At 38.3% G+C, this 17,825-nt stretch overlaps 2 protein-coding genes across 8 annotated transcripts in view; both read left to right on the top strand.

Moving 5' to 3' along the window:
* The first annotated feature begins 160 nt into the window (after positions 1-160).
* Positions 161-4,874, top strand: plaat1l (phospholipase A and acyltransferase 1-like). The gene is made up of 5 exons (XM_039792913.1): positions 161-249; positions 1,252-1,381; positions 2,566-2,654; positions 2,744-2,908; positions 3,837-4,874. Exons 1-5 carry the CDS (start codon positions 241-243, stop codon positions 3,900-3,902), a joined length of 459 nt encoding a protein of 152 aa, XP_039648847.1. The 5' UTR covers positions 161-240; the 3' UTR covers positions 3,903-4,874.
* Positions 4,875-8,395: 3,521 nt separating this feature from the next.
* The window catches only part of LOC120554188, a 48,199-nt gene continuing 38,769 nt past the window's right edge, over positions 8,396-17,825 (top strand). For 6 of the 7 annotated variants that reach the window (XM_039792905.1, XM_039792907.1, XM_039792904.1 and 3 more), the window contains exon 1: positions 8,396-8,526. The gene's annotated coding sequence lies outside the window, so the exon portion shown is untranslated. Of the gene's footprint in view, positions 8,527-9,048; positions 9,159-17,825 lie in introns of those variants that run through there. The other variant, XM_039792902.1, reaches the window with a different exon arrangement.

Raw genomic sequence — 17,825 nt, 5'->3', positions numbered from 1 at the left:
AAGACACCTGAAGTGAAGCTAAGATACAATATGACACATATACCACAAACAAATGATGTGTAGGTGTGATTAATAGAGATCGGAGCGAGGTCAGTCTACTGTGACTGTGACAGACTGTTATCAGTATGGCCTGTATGTAAAGCAGATGGGGTTCCTGTGTGTGTGTGTGTGTGTGTGTGTGTGTGTTGTGGATTTAATTTCAGAAGGGACTAAAGAAGGCAACCGTAAATACCTAAACCCATGGGCCTGGTGAGTACAGCTTACAGTTTTTAAGTTATTTCATCTTTTATTTGAATGTTAGTCTGCATTTTTGTCACCAACATTAGTGCAGAAATCTTTCTTTGAATTTTAAATGTCCATGTTTTTGTACCACTTTGTAGTTATAAAGACTTTATTCATTTTAATGCTCAGAAACAAGATTTCAGAATCTGGTTTATTGCTAAGTAGGTTTTCACATACAAGGAATTTGCTTTGGTGTTGATAAAAAAATAAAATCAATGACTGCAAAAGTCAAGAAACATAAATATAGAATAAAAAAATGCTCTAAGAAACTGTAAATTGTATCGGTTTTAAAATGAAAGAGCTGAACAGCTTTATGAGTAGTTTTGTGCAGAAGTTCACATTATGAAGTCTAAATACAGTATGTGTAAATTATAAAATCTTTGGGTGCTGAACTCGAAGGAGACATTTAAAAGAAACTTCCTGTGCCCTCTCAAGGCTTTCACAGTTTGAAATTAAACCCAGGGTGTAGCTTTCCAAGTCACAAATGTACTGAAATGCACTCGTTTAACACCAAATATTGGGACTGTTGCCTTAACATACTCGTATCTCACAAAATCAGTTAAATTTCACTAAAATCAAAGACATTTAAGAGCTTTTACATCACACTGTTGGGATTCTCTTGTACTCTTCACAGATATTCACTTCAGTATGACAGAAATCATGACAGTTATAGATTTTAAACATATATATATATAATGATATAATGCATAACACAGATGGAGTTTATGAAAATGCTTCTCATTTGGTGGCTTCCGGCTCAGCTGACTTCTGTTTTTCTTGTGGTTAAATAAATAAAAAAAACATCAAATATTGACATTGAGGTCGTGAACTTGATATTTTAGAGGTTTCAGCAGCCTGGTTCCCCCTGGTGGGAAAACATCCAGTATGTCAGATCTCCTTTAATCAGAGACTATCATCAAAAGGTTTTACATCAGTCTGAGCTGTAGTTGACCAGATGTTTCTCTGCAGAAACATTCCCACCCCCAGTTGTTCCCGGGGGACATCGTGGAGTATCCCAGGAACAAATACTTCTCTCATTTCGCGGTGTACTACGGAGAGAGAGACGGAGTTCCCTACGTTGCTCACCTGACATGTCGAGGTCGGTGTTTCCCTGCTGTACTTCTTTGTATTAGAGTCTTATTTCCTTTAAAACACACATCACATCTGTGTCCTGAAGTATATATATGTTCTTTTTAAAAGTTTCTTCTTTGTTTTGATGTATATTTCTCTTGACTCGTGTATTTATTAATGTTATAATAGGTCAGGAGAAGGAGACGATGTTTACCCAGGTTTTCTAACCATGACAATCCTGTTTATTGATATTGTCAATAAAGATAATGTGGAAATAAGGCAGGATGCTGCTCTATAATCAAGACAATGGAACTTATTTCCTGGTAATTCAGTATATTGGAAAACAAATTAAGTTTGATCTCAATGCAGGGCTCCATTTCTTGACTTAATAAAATAAGAGTCAAAAGTTTGCAGAGAACCTCCAACACGGTCTAACCTCCAAACTCCCTAATCGACCTTTATCCAGCTAAAACCTTGTTGTAATGAAATGTATCTTTGCAAGTTGGACAGAGTTTCTTCTGCAACTTTTGACCTACTCATCCCTCTCTTATGTACCTGTCTCATGCGTAATAAATGTGTGTAAAGTATTTTTCTGTTGTGAAGAAAATAAGACTCAACAATGAAGTGAATTTACTTAACAATCAGGGACTAAAAAATGCTGGAATCGCCCCTGTTTAATAATGAGATTTTAGATATGAATGTTTGTTGGAAGGGTTTTGATTTGTAAAATAAAGATATAGCATCCTCTGGGAGAAACAGGAAACTTTTGTAAAGATGCAGGTTTTTATTGTGTAAATTGTGACAGGAAGGAAGTAATGATCATGGTTTATAATAATGATTGTATTGTTGATCAGATATGAGCCTTCAAAGCAATACATCTTTCTAATTTGTAAGTCTAATTTCCTTTAACAAAGTGACAAAATCTGCCATTACAGTAAAATATTTCATATTTTTGTTAATATCTTTTCCACTCAGGTTTATTTTCTTTATAGTAATGCAGCAACCTGCTCTAATCTAGTTTGTTTCCTGATACAGAGACACTAATTTCTAGAAAATACGCGCTGATATGCAGATGGACATTTTAGTCTTGTTCTCCACACCTGATCCCACTCAGGGTGGTTTGGTTAATTTCAAACATGTTAGACTCTTCCCAGACTTTTTATTATTAAAATACCAGATTTCTAAAACCCTTGTAATGTGTTTGTTTGTCAGATTCAGACTCCAAGCTGCCGCTCTTTGGCCGAGCTCTGAGGTCGGAGGTCAAACTGGATCCAGTGGAGCTGCTGGGGAAGAAATACAAGGTAGCTCTCATAGAAAACATAATAATCTAATATATCACGAATCACCGTAACAGACAATAATAATGACAAAGCTTTTGTGTATTTGGCAGGTCAACAACATGTTGGACGACTCCTTCCCGGCCAGAGACTTCCACAACGTGGTGAAGCCGGCCATCGACGACCTGATGGGGCGCGAGGTGACCTTTGACATCCTGTTTCACAACAGCGAGCACCAGGCGACGCTCTTCAGATACGGAGTCAAGAAGTCTGAACAGGTCAGTGGACGCCCGACGATGTTTTAGTGTTCTCACTCTCCTTCTCTCTTTTATAGGCTTTTATTAATTTACTCATAACGTCTACTACCTGGTCTGAGCTACAAGACACAGTTTAGGGTGTTTCACCGTGAAATATGGACAACAATCTTTAATAGAATAACTCCAGTTGTCACATCTGATGTGTGTGTGTGTGTGTAAAGATGTTTCCACCAGGGGGTAAGTCAGGTAGGCACATTTAGAGTTTAACACTTTTATGAGCCAAATCATTCAGTTAACTTTGATTTTTCTCCAAACATGTTGCATGTTTTTAATGGGTCAGCAGCAAGCTCTCTGATGTACGGCATGTAACAGCGTTTGCTTTCATGCTGCAAACCGAGCGGCAAGCAAAGAGTCGGAAAAATGAACATGAAGAACGTACTTTCAGTCTACAGCAGCAACATAAAAAACTCATCAGAGGTTTGATTTAAAGGGGAACGAATAGTGAATTGAACAGATATAGTAAATATATCGATAGAAGTAAATATCTCTCTATTATGTCTTATATCCATCTCTGCTTTAAGGAGGGACCAACAGTGAAATGAGCTACAATTAGTCTCATCAAAGCCTGTTTATCTTTCCATGCTGCGAACAGTTTGAAGTTACAATTATTTAGTTATTGTCAACAAAAGCCTCTTAAAATGCTCTTTAATAGTGTAATAAAAGTTATGATTAGGATAAATTATCGCTGTCATCTTCTTAAGAAAGTAAATATGTTGTTTTCTAATCGTTTAATTCAATTGAAATATCGATGAATGAATAATGAAGCTGCTGAAGCCTCAGCGTGTCTGTGGAGAACAGGGATCTCCAGTCTGTAACCTCTGTGTGAGTGTGCGACCACCACGTGCCGTCATATATATATAATACTGATGTTAGTGTTTGTGTGTTACAGATAGAGAGGATTTATGAACACATCATGCCCGCCTGGAAGAAGCTGTTTGCTGAGAAAAAACTGTGAAAACAGTTTCACGTTCAGCTCTCATCTCGGCCCCCGGAGGGCCACGTTGGTCCTTGATTTCAAGAAGAAGGTTATGTGGAAAAGAAACATTTAAAAATAAGATATCATGATTTAACTCGTAGTATTAAGAGAAAAAAGTTGTTTTGGATTGGGTAGATTAGCCGTCAGTGCACATTGACTTAATATTTTTGTTGGTTAATTGTTCAATTTATTTTAGAGGAAAAAAATAGAATTAATTAAAAACAAATATGGGATTTTAATTATGAAGTTCCAATATTTTGAGAAAGAAATTGGAAATTTAAAAGTCTTTTTGAGAATTACATGAAATATTTGTAAATTTGTAATATTTAATATTAAATTTACAAGAACAGACATCCTGTTTTTAGGATAAAGTTATAATTTTCCTAAGATAATATGTCATATTGATATTATGGCTTCTTCTTGTTTTTCTCAAAATATTGAGACTTTATTCCCAAAATGATTGGAAGAAATATCCAAATCTCTCTTTTTTTAGGATTTGCATATATGCGGCGGCCTCCTTAATCTAAATGTTTAAATGCTACAAATAACTAAATAATAAGCTTGTACAGAAGCATGAAGTCCTCTTGGTTCTACAGTTTCTTTTATTTCATTTCATTCTCACTGTTTTCCTATTGTTATTTTATTGTTTTGTTCTTGCTTTTTCTTTTCGTAACGTTCACTTCTCTCACATTTACAGACCAACCAAACATCTTTAACATTAAATGTAATGCTGTATTTTGACATGTGTTTGATTTACAGTTATTACAATCATGTTAGAGAGTATTCATCTTTTATAACCTACTGGTTTATATTTGAAGTATTTCAGTAACAAAGTTCAAAGGTCTTTATGAAAGTTGTGTTTGGAAATAATCTGATTTATGGCACATTTAGAAGTCTGTATCTGTTGAGAATGAAACGTTTAAAGAGATAAAAACTGAGTTTGAACTTAAATAACATGTGTCTTTACTCTTCTTGTCCACATCTGACCTGTAAGCAAATGTACGGAGCTGTGTTTAGGACCGGTTCCTCTGGGAACATGGAGGAGCACACTTTAGTTCCTCCACAGTTTTAGGACCAGGACCTTGGAGGGCGGAGATGGTAAAGTGTGAATGAAATGCTGCTGAACCCTTCAGGGATCAGCCTGCCGAGATGTCCTGCAGCAGCAGCCCCCTCAGCACTGCTGACTCATGGGTAATACAAGAGTAGGATGATTTGAGGCCAACTTCTGTAAAGACAAACATTTCCAAAGCAGTTTAAAGCCCTGATGGTTCTGTTGGACCACTGAAACCAGCAGGTGGAGAGTTTAACACAGCTCAGCTTACTGTAAGGGGAACACCCCTGGTCTTTATTTTGGGGGAAATAAAATAAACCATCAAAACCAGGGGTGTCAAACTCAATTTCCCAGAGGGCCACACTGGAAAAAGAGAATCACACCAAGGGCCAGACATGTAGAGTTTATAGACATGCTTTTATTTCATCGAAAAAGTTAAATATCTTTAACTCAATTATTGCATGTCCCATATAGTCTTCTCGCTTACAGTTTGGTCCTCATAAAGCTCTGAAAAAGTCAGCAAAAAAGTTCCAAAGCCGTCCTAGAATTTAGCAAATGGAGCAAAACAATGATGACATTTTCTAAGTATGCTACCACCCAGCTGACTCACAGCAAGCTCTTTCACAGCCTGAATATTAAACTCTCTGCTGCTTCTGGGGGAACTTCTGAGTCTCAAAGTCGACAAATTTGCCAAATTCTGCTTTGAGTGTCGAGTAATTGCAAATTGAAAAACAGTTTCCCATGTTTTTGGTTTGGCGCACAACTAGGTGGGCCAAAATATATTTTGACCCTAAATTGATATGCGGGCCGGATCAGAATGTGCGAGGGGCCGGATTTGGCCCGCGGGCCTTGAGTTTGACACATGTGATTTAAAAGCTCTGCTGGTGTTTGTGTTCTTAGTCTCATTGTTACATGTTAATCTGAGCTGCTTTTGTTTTCATGAGCTCCATCTTAATGTCTTAAAGCTTCAGTTCACTTCAATAACTTTATACATCTCACTAATAAAACTGGAGATGAACTCAACAGCTAGTAACTCTGGATATTATTCCACAGATCCCACCACAGACCATCTCAACTGACTGATATTCATTTTCTATTGGACTGTTCATTGAAAAAACGTTACATAATTTTAACATTTTATGTTATAAATTATTACATTTAGTCCTTCCCTACATCTCAGAGAGGAATGTTATACTTTTACTACTACATTATGTTTAATATCTTTAAATTGATCGATTATAGGCAAAATAAATAATAAAATTAGAGGAAAAAAACTGGAAAGATGTCTGCAGCTCTGCTTGTAGTTCCTGCTGATGACAGTTTAATTATGTTAATATATCGATATAATTGATCAATTTAAAGATGTTGAATCTAATTAAGTAGTAAAAGTATAATATTACTCTCTGAAATGTTAACGGCAAAAACTTTAAATAATTCAAAAAATAAAACATTAAAAACCTTTAAAAGTTCAGTGAGTGAGTTCCAGCTGTCAGCTGCTGGTGTCTGGTATAATGGCGCCCTCTGGTGGAGATCAGCAGGAACTACAAGCAGAACTGCAGACACGTTTTCCAGTTTTTTCATCTAATTTTATTATTTATTTTGCCTAAAATCGATCAATTTAAAGATACCGAATCTAATGTAGTAGTAAAAGTCTAATATCCATCTCTGAGATGTAGTAAACGACAACATTTGTGAATAATTCATAAAATAAAGACTTCCAGCTGTCAGCTGCTGGTGTCTGTTTTAATGGCGCCCTCTGGTGGAGATCAGCAGGAACTACAAGCAGAGCTGCAGACACATTTTCCAGTTTTTTCATCTAATTTTATTATTTATTTTGCCCAAAATCGATCAATTTCAAGATATTAAATCTAGTAAAGTAATACAAGTTTAACATTCCCCTTTTGAGATGTTGTTAAGGGCAAAATGTTTAAATAATTTACCAAATAAAACGTTAAAAATCTTTGAAAGTTCAGTGAGTGAGTTCCAGCTGTCAGCTGCTGGTGTCTGGTGTAATAGCGCCCTCTGGTGGAGATCAGCAGGAACTACAAGCACAACTACAGACACTAATTTTATTGTTTTAATTTAAATGTATTTATCTTATACACTAACCCACCTCATTTGTTTAATTAATTTAAATTTCAAGACTTTATTATATACATGATCTATCCCTTTTTTTAATCATTTTTTTATTAATTATTCTTTGCACTTTAATTAAATTTTCTTACCCTGTAATCGATTAATTTAAAGAAATTTGATCTAATGTAGTAGTAAAAGAATATTATTCCTCACTGAGATGTTTTAAGGGCAAAATGTTTTAACAATTCATAAAATCATAAGGTTAAAACGCTAGAAGCTGGTGTCTTAGTGCCCTTTAAATAAAGGGTTTAATGGCGCCCTCTGGTGGACATTATCAAGAACTACAATACTGATGTACACAAATACACACATTAGAACATGTTTACAGTTTATTCCGACTTCATTTGTTTAATAAAGATTTTGCCATTTTTTGCCACATTTTGCCCTTCACAACATTTCAGAGATGTATATTATACTTTAACTACTATATTAGATTTAATATCTTCGAAATCATCGATTTTAGACAAAATAAATAAAAATAAAAAAATAGAGGAAAAACCTTCTGCTTGTAGTTCCTGCTGATCTCCACCAGAGGGCGCCATTACACCAGACACCAGCAGCTGAAGGGTTTTTAACGTTTCATTTTATGAACTATTCACACATTTTGTCGTTCACTACATTTCAGAGGGTAGTATTATAATTTACTACTAAATTAGATCCAATATCTCTAAATTAATCGATTAAAAGCAAAAGAAAGTGCATAGAATAATGAATAGAAAATTAAAGGTATAGATTATTTTACTGAAGGAATTCTTAAAACAAATAAAGTGAGTTAGTGTATATGATAAAACATTAAAATTAAAATAATAAAGGTAGAGAACTGTAAACATGTTTTAATGTCTATTTGTGTCTGCAGCTCTGCTTATAGTTCCATTACACTAGATACCAGCAGCTGGAACTCACTCAGAGAGGAATATTATACTTTTACTACATTACAATCAATATCTTTAAATTGAACGATTTTAGGCAAAATGTATGATATAAAAGTGCAGAGAAAGATTGAGCTGCAGGGCGAAATCAAATCGCCGGCAGATCGGGCTGGGTTTACCAGTATTTATTGAACTGTAAATTCATGCAGAAAGAGAAAGAAAAAAAACAGATGATAAAAACAGCTGAACACATTGATTGAATGAGTTGAGCCCTAAAATCAATTATAACTGCAGGATATCTTCTGTTTTATATTGTAGTCCTGTTGTGAGGCTGGATTTTTATCTCTGTTTGTATTTTCTGGGCCAATAGCGCCATCTTCTGAATGCTTGAATCTCGTTATGCAGCAAAAGTGAAAGTAAGACACACCAGGAAGTCGTTGTGCACGAGGCTGTAAGGTTATATTTTTTAAAAACATCGACTTCCTAACACAGAGAGAACCCCACTAAACCTCACCGAGGGATAATAAGCTGTCATTGTGCCATACAGGTAAGTGTAAAGAAGAAGAACAGAAGAGTGTTTTAAAAGGTAGATTGAGAACAAGTTACCACACTGACTGTACAGGCATAGACATAATATATTATGTCTGTGTACAGGCCTGTCCCTTTGTTTTCACTTATCAATGTCCAAAGACTGATTATAAGAAAATAACTGTGGATGATGATTATATTAATGCCTCCAGTGTTGTTGCATAACTTTAGTATCTCACCTAATCCACTCTATTCAAGATTTAGGACTGTTTGAGTAACATCCCAGCCCGTCCCACAGGTCTCTATATGAAATAAGTATTGATCTCTGTGTAAACATCATGGCAGAGCACTAGTTCCCGATCAAACTGTAAAATGACCCACATTCATCGTTTGATTTGACAACGATGTGTGCAAACCTGGTGAAACTAGTTGTATTCATGGATATTTTATTAGAACGGTTGTATTTGTAATTGTGTTACTTCCTGTACGGGCGGCTGCGTTTTATTTTGAAAGTAACAGCCGAACGTGATTAACTGACAGTAACGGAAGAAAGTAAGAAACCAACTGATGGAGCTCACGGTCTTTACGTTAAATTAAAACGGTATGAGAGATGAATGGGGTCGTTACTTCTTCCGTCTAAGATAAAACTAAGTAAGTTTAGCTAGCTAAGTAATCCGTATGTTTGTAAGTATTTTAAGCTACTTGTTAAAGTGATAACTTAGCTAACTTTATGTTAACGCTAGCTAGCAAGTTGTTAGCAAAGTTAACGTTAACATAACGTTAGCATAAAACTAGCTAAAGGTTGGAGTTTACTTTTTTCTTTTGTAGTTATATTTTATTTTCTATCCAGCTCTAGCTAATCATATACTGTAAATATTAATATTAACAGTCTATCATGTCTCTAATGTTTGTTTAAAAACGTGTTTAGCAACAAAACAGTACAATTTATACGACGCTGAACTTGGCTCCACATTAGCTCCGGTTCTCTTTAAGTTTCGATTCCACCTTAAAAAATGCCTGTTTCAGCCATTGGGTGGCAGTGTTTATCTCAAAATTGTACATATAGCCTACATAACAACAGATGCTGACTTTGCACTGCCCCCTAACTGCCAAATATGCTTGTCCGTTGACTTTCTCACCTGATTCACATACTATCGATCATCAGGTTTCCAATGATGCCCCATATGTCCATATTTACTGTAGAATTACGGAGAAAATCGAGTTCAAAAATACATATTTTTACATATTTTGACGTCGCTATTGCAACAGATGCTGACTTTGCACTGTCCCCTAACGGCCAAATATGGTTGTCCGTTGAATTTCTCACTTGATTCATATACTATAGATTATAATGTTTCCAATGATGTCCCATATGTCCATATTTACTGTAGAATTACGGAGAAAATCGAGTTCAAAAATACATATTTTGACGTTGCTATTGCAACAGATGCTGACTTTGCACTGCCCCCTAACGGCCAAATATGCTTGTCCGTTGAATTTTTCACCTGATTCATATACTATAGATTATAATGTTTCCAATGATGCCCCATATGTCCATATTTACGGTAGAGGTATGGAGAAAATCGAGTTCAAAAATACATATTTTGACATATTTTGACGTCGCTATTGCAACAGATGCTGAATTTGCACTGCCCCCTAACGGCCAAATATGGTTGTCCGTTGAATTTCTCACCTGATTCATATACTATAGATTATAATGTTTCCAATGATGCCCCATATGTCCATATTTACTGGAGAATTATGGAGAAAATCAAGGTCAAAAATGCATATTTAAATTTTTAATACATATTTTTAATAATTGGTTATTACCAGTTACGTTGTATGAATATTCAACCTCGAACCTCAGGTTGAGGAGGAACAATGCGGATTCCGTCCTGGTCGTGGAACAACGGACCAGCTCTTCACTCTCGCAAGGATCCTGGAGGGGGCCTGGGAGTATGCCCAACCGGTCTACATGTGTTTTGTGGATTTGGAGAAGGCGTATGACCGGGTCCCCCGGGAGATACTGTGGGAGGTGCTGCGGGAGTATGGGGTGAGGGGGTCTCTACTCAGGGCCATCCAATCTCTGTACGACCAAAGTGAGAGCTGTGTCCGGGTCCTCGGCAGTAAGTCGGACTCGTTTCAGGTGAGGGTTGGCCTCCGCCAGGGCTGCGCTTTGTCACCAATCCTGTTTGTAATATTTATGGACAGGATATCGAGGCGTAGTCGGGGGGAGGGGTTGCGGTTCGGTGGGCTGGGGATCTCATCGCTGCTTTTGCAGATGATGTGGTCCTGATGACATCATCGGCCTGCGACCTTCAGCACTCACTGGATCGGTTCGCAGCCGCAGTGTGAAGCGGTTGGGATGAGGATCAGCACCTCTAAATCGGAGGCCATGGTTCTCAGCAGGAAACCGATGGAATGCCTTCTCCAGGTAGGGAATGAGTCCTTACCCCAAGTGAAGGAGTTCAAGTACCTTGGGGTTTTGTTGGTGAGTAGGGACAATGGAGCGGAGATTGGTCGGAGAATCGGCGAGTGGGGCGGTATTACATTCCATCTATCGCACCGTTGTGACGAAAAGAGAGCTGAGCCAGAAGGCAAAGCTCTCGATCTACCGGTCAGTTTTCGTTCCTTACCCTCACCTATGGTCATGAAGGCTGGGTCATGACCGAAAGAACGAGATCCAGGGTGCAAGCGGGCGAAATGGGTTTCCTCAGGAGGGTGGCTGGCGTCTCCCTTAGAGATAGGGTGAGAAGCTCAGTCATCCGTGAGGAGCTCGGAGTAGAGCCACTGCTCCTGCGCCGCAAAGGAGCCAGTTGAGGTGGTTCGGGCATCTGGTGAGGATGCCCCTGGCGCGGCTCCCTAGGGAGGTGTTCCAGGCACGTCCAGCTGGGAGGAGGCCTCGGGGAAGACCCAGGACTAGGTGGAGGGATTATATCTCCAACCTGGCCTGGGAACGCCTCGGGATCCCCCAGTCGGAGCTGGTTAATGTTGCTCGGGAAAGGGAAGTTTGGGGTCCCCTGCTGGAGCTGCTCCCCCCGCGACCCGACACCGGATAAGCGGACGAAGATGGATGGATGGATGGATGGAATATTCAACCCAGTCTCACGTCAGTTCGTGATGGCATTACGAAATTAAATCTATTAGAACGTGATACCCTCACGTTATTTTGAAGATTTACGTGTTGGGTGTCACGTTTTTTATACTAATGTATTTCAATGAGAAGCATCTTACGTAATCACAGCACGAAACTTTCTGCCAGTCGGGCTGCAGCAGAGAAGCTGGATACAGCTTTGATATTATTGGTATTTTTAGCCCAATAACCGCTGTTTTAATCAACATTTATTCACCAGATATTATCACAGTTTATATTATACGGTCTTATTACCGGTAAATATTACAGTAAATAAGACAGAACAGTAGGTTACGATATGAGCGAGCTGGGCGCATTCAAAGCCGATGTCCCACGATGCAATGCGGGCATTCATTCACAGAATCAGACAGCGATCAGCGGGTCTTTAACGCCTGTATCACTTCAATGTAGCTACGTTAGGGATCATGTAGAGCGTTGTTATAGCGATTACAACAACGACGGGGTGATCAGGACCCCGACGCCAATCTTCTTTCAGCGGATCGATTTATAGCTCTCCTCCGGAGGGAACAGAACTGCGTCCATGGCAACGCTATGCTATGCATGGCAACGTTGTGTTATACTTAGCAACGGTCTGTTATCAAGAAAATAAAAGACCGTATTCTACATTAGCATTCAAGCAAGCCATGTAATAAATATAATATATATAATCAGTAGTTTGGTCACCAGTAACAACGTGTTGCTCAGTTTTGTTCCAGTAAGTTATGCACCGTTTAAAAAAATCAGCTGAAGACTCCGGAAGTGACGTCGTAATTACCGCTCGGCGGGTAGAAAAGATACAAATACATAATATTCGTAATATTGATGTTTTTGTCTAACGTTGTATTTGAGGAGTTAAACAATAAACATAACAATAATAATAAAATACAGTTTCATGTATTTGTCTCATGTACTGTTTGCTCAGCCGGCCGGCGGGCGGCATCAATCTGAAATGGAACGAAGCCGAACACGTCCTCCCACCCACCCCGGAAGAACTACAAGTGCTCAAGCTTTGTAACAGATTATGGGCCGCGGCTATAGTGGGAGTTGTAGTTTTTAAATTTATTGGTATATTTCTCATATGTAGAAGTTGGCAGTGTATAATTTTGGATACACCCTGGGTTTTTTTGGGATGGGGAACACACTGGTGTCATCAGATTTTAAAAATCGAATCGTTAAATAGGTGAAAATAGCTTTTTTTTACCATATTTGACAGTGCTTACAGTGGGTAAACTTTGGTGACCATATCTACATGATAGCTGAGGTCCAGAGCTTTTTTATGTGTGTAGCACCTTCTGTTGCTAAATGACATCAGCTGAAGACTGCTGAAGTGACGTAGTAATTACCACTCAGCGGATAGAAAAGATTGCTGCACGTAAAAAAATAAAACAAATTGCTGCACGTTGTACGTGAGAATTTATACAATAAGAATACCAATAATGAAAAAATTGTGTTTTATGCTAAGCACTTTGATTTGCCTTGTCGCAGAAAAATACTAGGCCTATATAAACAAACTACAGTTGAGTGTTTAGAACTACAGCCTAATGGCTTGTTTGACTAATGGGCATTTGTTTTGACTTGTAGGCTATGTTGTGAAAAACTAAAAATAAAACTACAGTGCCTTGCGAAAGTATTCGGCCCCCTTGAACGTTTCGACCTTTTGCCACATTTCAGGCCTCAAACATAAAGATATAAAACTGTAATTTTTTGTGAAGAATCAACAACAAGTGGGTCCCAATTATGAAGTGGAACGAAATTCATTGGCTATTTCAAACTTTTTTAACAAATAAAAAACTGAAAAAGTGGGCGTGCAAAATTATTCAGCCCCTTTACTTTCAGTGCAGCAAACTCTCTCCAGAAGTTCAGTGAGGATCTCTGAATGATCCAATGTTGACCTAAATGACTAATGATGATAAATAGAATCCAGCTGTGTGTAATCAAGTCTCCGTATAAATGCACCTGCTCTGTGATAGTCTCAGAGGTCCGTTAAAGCGCAGAGAGCATCATGAAGAACAAGGAACACACCAGGCAGGTCCGAGATACTGTTGTGGAGAAGTTTAAAGCGGATTTGGATACAAAAAGATTTCCCAAGCTTTAAACATCCCAAGGAGCACTGTGCAAGCCGATAATATTGAAATGGAAGGAGTATCAGACCACTACAAATCTGAAGACCCGGCCGTCCCTCTAAACTTTCAGCTCATACAATGAGAAGACTGATCAGAGATGCAGCCAAGAGGCCCATGATCACTCTGGATGAACTGCAGAGATCTACAGCTGAGGTGGGAGACTCTGTCCATAGGACAACAATCAGTCGTATACTGCACAAATCTGGCCTTTATGGAAGAGTGGCAAGAAGAAAGCCATTTCTTAAAGATATCCATAAAAAGTGTCGTTTAAAGTTTGCCAAAAGCCACCTGGGAGACACACCAAACATGTGGAAGAAGGTGCTGTGGTCAGATGAAACCAAAATCGAACTTTTGGCAACAATGCAAAACGTTATGTTTGGCGGAAAAGCAACACAGCTCATCACCCTCAACACACCATCCCCACTGTCAAACATGGTGGTGGCAGCATCATGGTTTGGGCCTGCTTTTCTTCAGCAGGGACAGGGAAGATGGTTAAAATTGATGGGAAGATGGATGGAGCCAAATACAGGACCATTCTGGAAGAAAACCTGATGGAGTCTGCAAAAGACCTGAGACTGGGACGGAGATTTGTCTTCCAACAAGACAATGATCCAAAACATAAAGCAAAATCCACAATGGAATGGTTCACAAATAAACATATCCAGGTGTTAGAATGGCCAAGTCAAAGTCCAGACCTGAATCCACCAGAATCTGTGGAAAGAACTGAAAACTGCTGTTCACAAACGCCTCCATCCAACCTCACTGAGCTCGAGCTGTTTTGCAAGGAGGAATGGGCAAAAATGTCAGTCTCTCGTGTGCAAAACTGATAGAGACATACCCCAGCGAATTTTACAGCTGTAATCGCAGCAAAAGGTGGCGCTACAAAGTATTAACTTAAGGGGGCTGAATAATTTTGCACGCCCAATATTTCAGTTTTTTATTTGTTTAAAAGGTTTGAAATATCCAATAAATTTCGTTCCACTTCATGATTGTGTCCCACTTGTTGTTGATTCTTCACAAAAAATTACAGTTTTATATCTTTATGTTTGAGGCCTGAAATGTGGCAAAAGGTCGAAAAGTTCAAGGGGGCCGAATACTTTCGCAAGGCACTGTACTTACAAAGAGAAGCATTTTTCATTTTATTTTCCATGCAAAGTTATTTAAAAACGCAATTTTCTAAATTTGCAGTTGATGAATGTTAATAGCAAAGACTAAAGGGGAAAAAAAACATAAGGATATTTATGTATGGGACTTAATTTGATTTAAATCACACTGTATTATTAGTAACAATTTATGGTAGGCCTATCATTAATTATTATATTCAGAAGATGATCCTGATATCAATCAGCATGGTTACAGTACAGCTTGTAAACTCAGCCTTTACTGAGACTACCTTTTCAAAATTAAGAAGGGGCTAGTTTTAGGAAGCATTTTAAGCAGATTTTTGCTGAGGTTTTTGTTCACAGAGATGTATATAGCTTTGTATGGGATGCGTGTACACAAAAGTGTTTGGGTTTTGGCCACACTTCTACCTCAGCCTACTGCACACAGACACAAGTACTTTTGCATATTCTGCTAAAATAGAGACCAGAATGTGGTGCCAAACTAACAATCTCATTCAACCATTTCACAAAATGAGGAGTTGGTCGTGACATGGGTCAGAGGGTATTAGAGGTCATAAATGATGAACCAATCAGCTCTGCTCCTACAGGCACCTTGGTGTGTATATGGACAACATGCACCTTTGGCTGGAAGGCCCGTGTTGAAAGTGTGTCTTATCATTTAGAGCAGACACTCACAGTGAATCAGATGGTTTATGTTATACAAGGCTGCATTACAGAGCATTTTAATATGTCAGCAATATCTAAAAACATCTCATTTAAAGCTTACTTGTAAGGGGAGCACAGAGAATATGGTCTGATCAATCTTTATTCTCCAAGCCAAGTAGCTCTATCCTCTGACAGAAGAAATGGGTACCCTAATGTAAACTAAATAATTCCAAACTATAGCCCTAATTTGGACCTACCTCAATTCAAAGTTAAAATAATGTTGCTTGAGGCTGCAGGGGAATAGCTTCATGATATGATGCATATGGTTGTGTGTTGCTCACTGTTTGTGAAAGATGAGCAATAGATTGTGGCTGTGTGATGTGCTTCAATCTGACTCCATATCACTTTTTTTTATGTTTTTTTATCATAAGTATGTCATCTGTATGCTGATAAAACAATATGTCAAGTGTTATTTTTGAAGCATTTTAACTCAAGGCAAATATCCCTCTGGGGATAATAAAGTATTGCTTGCAAAATGGTCCCTATGATATGTGAAAATTAAAACCTTGTCGTAGGACTATAGCAAACACATCGTTGGAAAGGTCTCAACCTGGAGAGTAACATATGTCAGTCTGAAGAGGATACATTATTCCTGCTTTGAAATATTGACCTCTGAACCTTGAACCCAGTCCATTTTTGAAGGCTTGTCATTTAGCAACAGGAGGTGCTACACACATAAGACCAGCTGTTCTAGAAAGCTCTGGACCTCAGCTTTCATGTAGATATGGTCTCCAAAGTTTACCCACTGTAAGCACTGTCAAATATGGTAATAAGCTATTTTCACCTATTTAACGATTCGATTTTTAAAATCTGATGACACCAGTGTGTTCCCCATCCCAAAAAAAAACAGGGTGTATCCAAAATTATACACTGCCAACTTCTACATATGAGAAATATACCAATAAATTTAAAAACTACAACTCCCACTATAGCCGCCCAGCGCCCACCCTAATCTGTTACAAAGCGTGAGCACTTGTAGTTCTTCCGGGGTGGGTGGGAGGGCGTGTTCGGCTTCGTTCCATTTCAGATTGATGCCGCCGCCCGACGGCTGAACAAACAGTACATGAGACAAATACATGAAACTGTATTTTATTATTATTGCTATGTTTATTGTTTAACTCCTCAAATACAACGTTAGACAAAAACATCAATATTACGAATATTATGTATTTGTATCTTTTCTACCCGGCCGCGGTAATTACGACGTCAGCGCTTCGGAGTCTTCAGCTGATTTTTTTAAACGGTGCATAACTTACTGGAACAAAACTGAGCAACACGTTGTTACTGGTGACCAAACTACTGATTATATATATTATATTTATTACATGGCTTGCTTGAATGCTAATGTAGAATACGGTCTTTTATTTTCTTGATAACAGACCGTTGCTAAGTATAACACAACGTTGCCATGCATAGCATAGCGTTGCCATGGAGGCAGTTCTGTTCCCTCCGGAGGAGAGCTATAAATCAATCCGCTGAAAGAAGATTGGCGTCGTGGTCCTGATCACCCCGTCGTTGTTGTAATCGCTATAACAACGCTCTACATGATCCCTAACGTACCTACATTGAAGCGATACAGGCGTTAAAGACCCGCTGATCGCTGTCTGATTCTGTGAATGAATGCCCGCATTGCATCGTGGGACATCGGCTTTGAATGCGCCCAGCTCGCTCATATCGTAACCTACTGTTCTGTCTTATTTACTGTAATATTTACCGGTAATAAGACCGTATAATATAAACTGTGATAATATCTGGTGAATAAATGTTGATTAAAACAGCGGTTATTGGGCTAAAAATACCAATAATATCAAAGCTGTATCCAGCTTCTCTGCTGCAGCCCGACTGGCAGAAAGTTTCGTGCTGTGATTACGTAAGATGCTTCTCATTGAAATACATTAGTATAAAAAACGTGACACCCAACACGTAAATCTTCAAAATAACGTGAGGATATCACGTTCTAATAGATTTAATTTCGTAATGCCATCACGAACTGACGTGAGACTGGGTTGAATATTCATACAACGTAACTGGTAATAACCAATTATTAAAAATATGTATTAAAAATTTAAATATGCATTTTTGACCTTGATTTTCTCCATAATTCTCCAGTAAATATGGACATATGGGGCATCATTGGAAACATTATAATCTATAGTATATGAATCAGGTGAGAAATTCAACGGACAACCATATTTGGCCGTTAGGGGGCAGTGCAAAGTCAGCATCTGTTGCA

This window comes from Perca fluviatilis, chromosome 24 (assembly GCF_010015445.1).
Source record: "Perca fluviatilis chromosome 24, GENO_Pfluv_1.0, whole genome shotgun sequence".
Taxonomy (NCBI): domain Eukaryota; kingdom Metazoa; phylum Chordata; class Actinopteri; order Perciformes; family Percidae; genus Perca; species Perca fluviatilis.
This window is presented reverse-complemented; position numbering and strand designations above follow the sequence as displayed.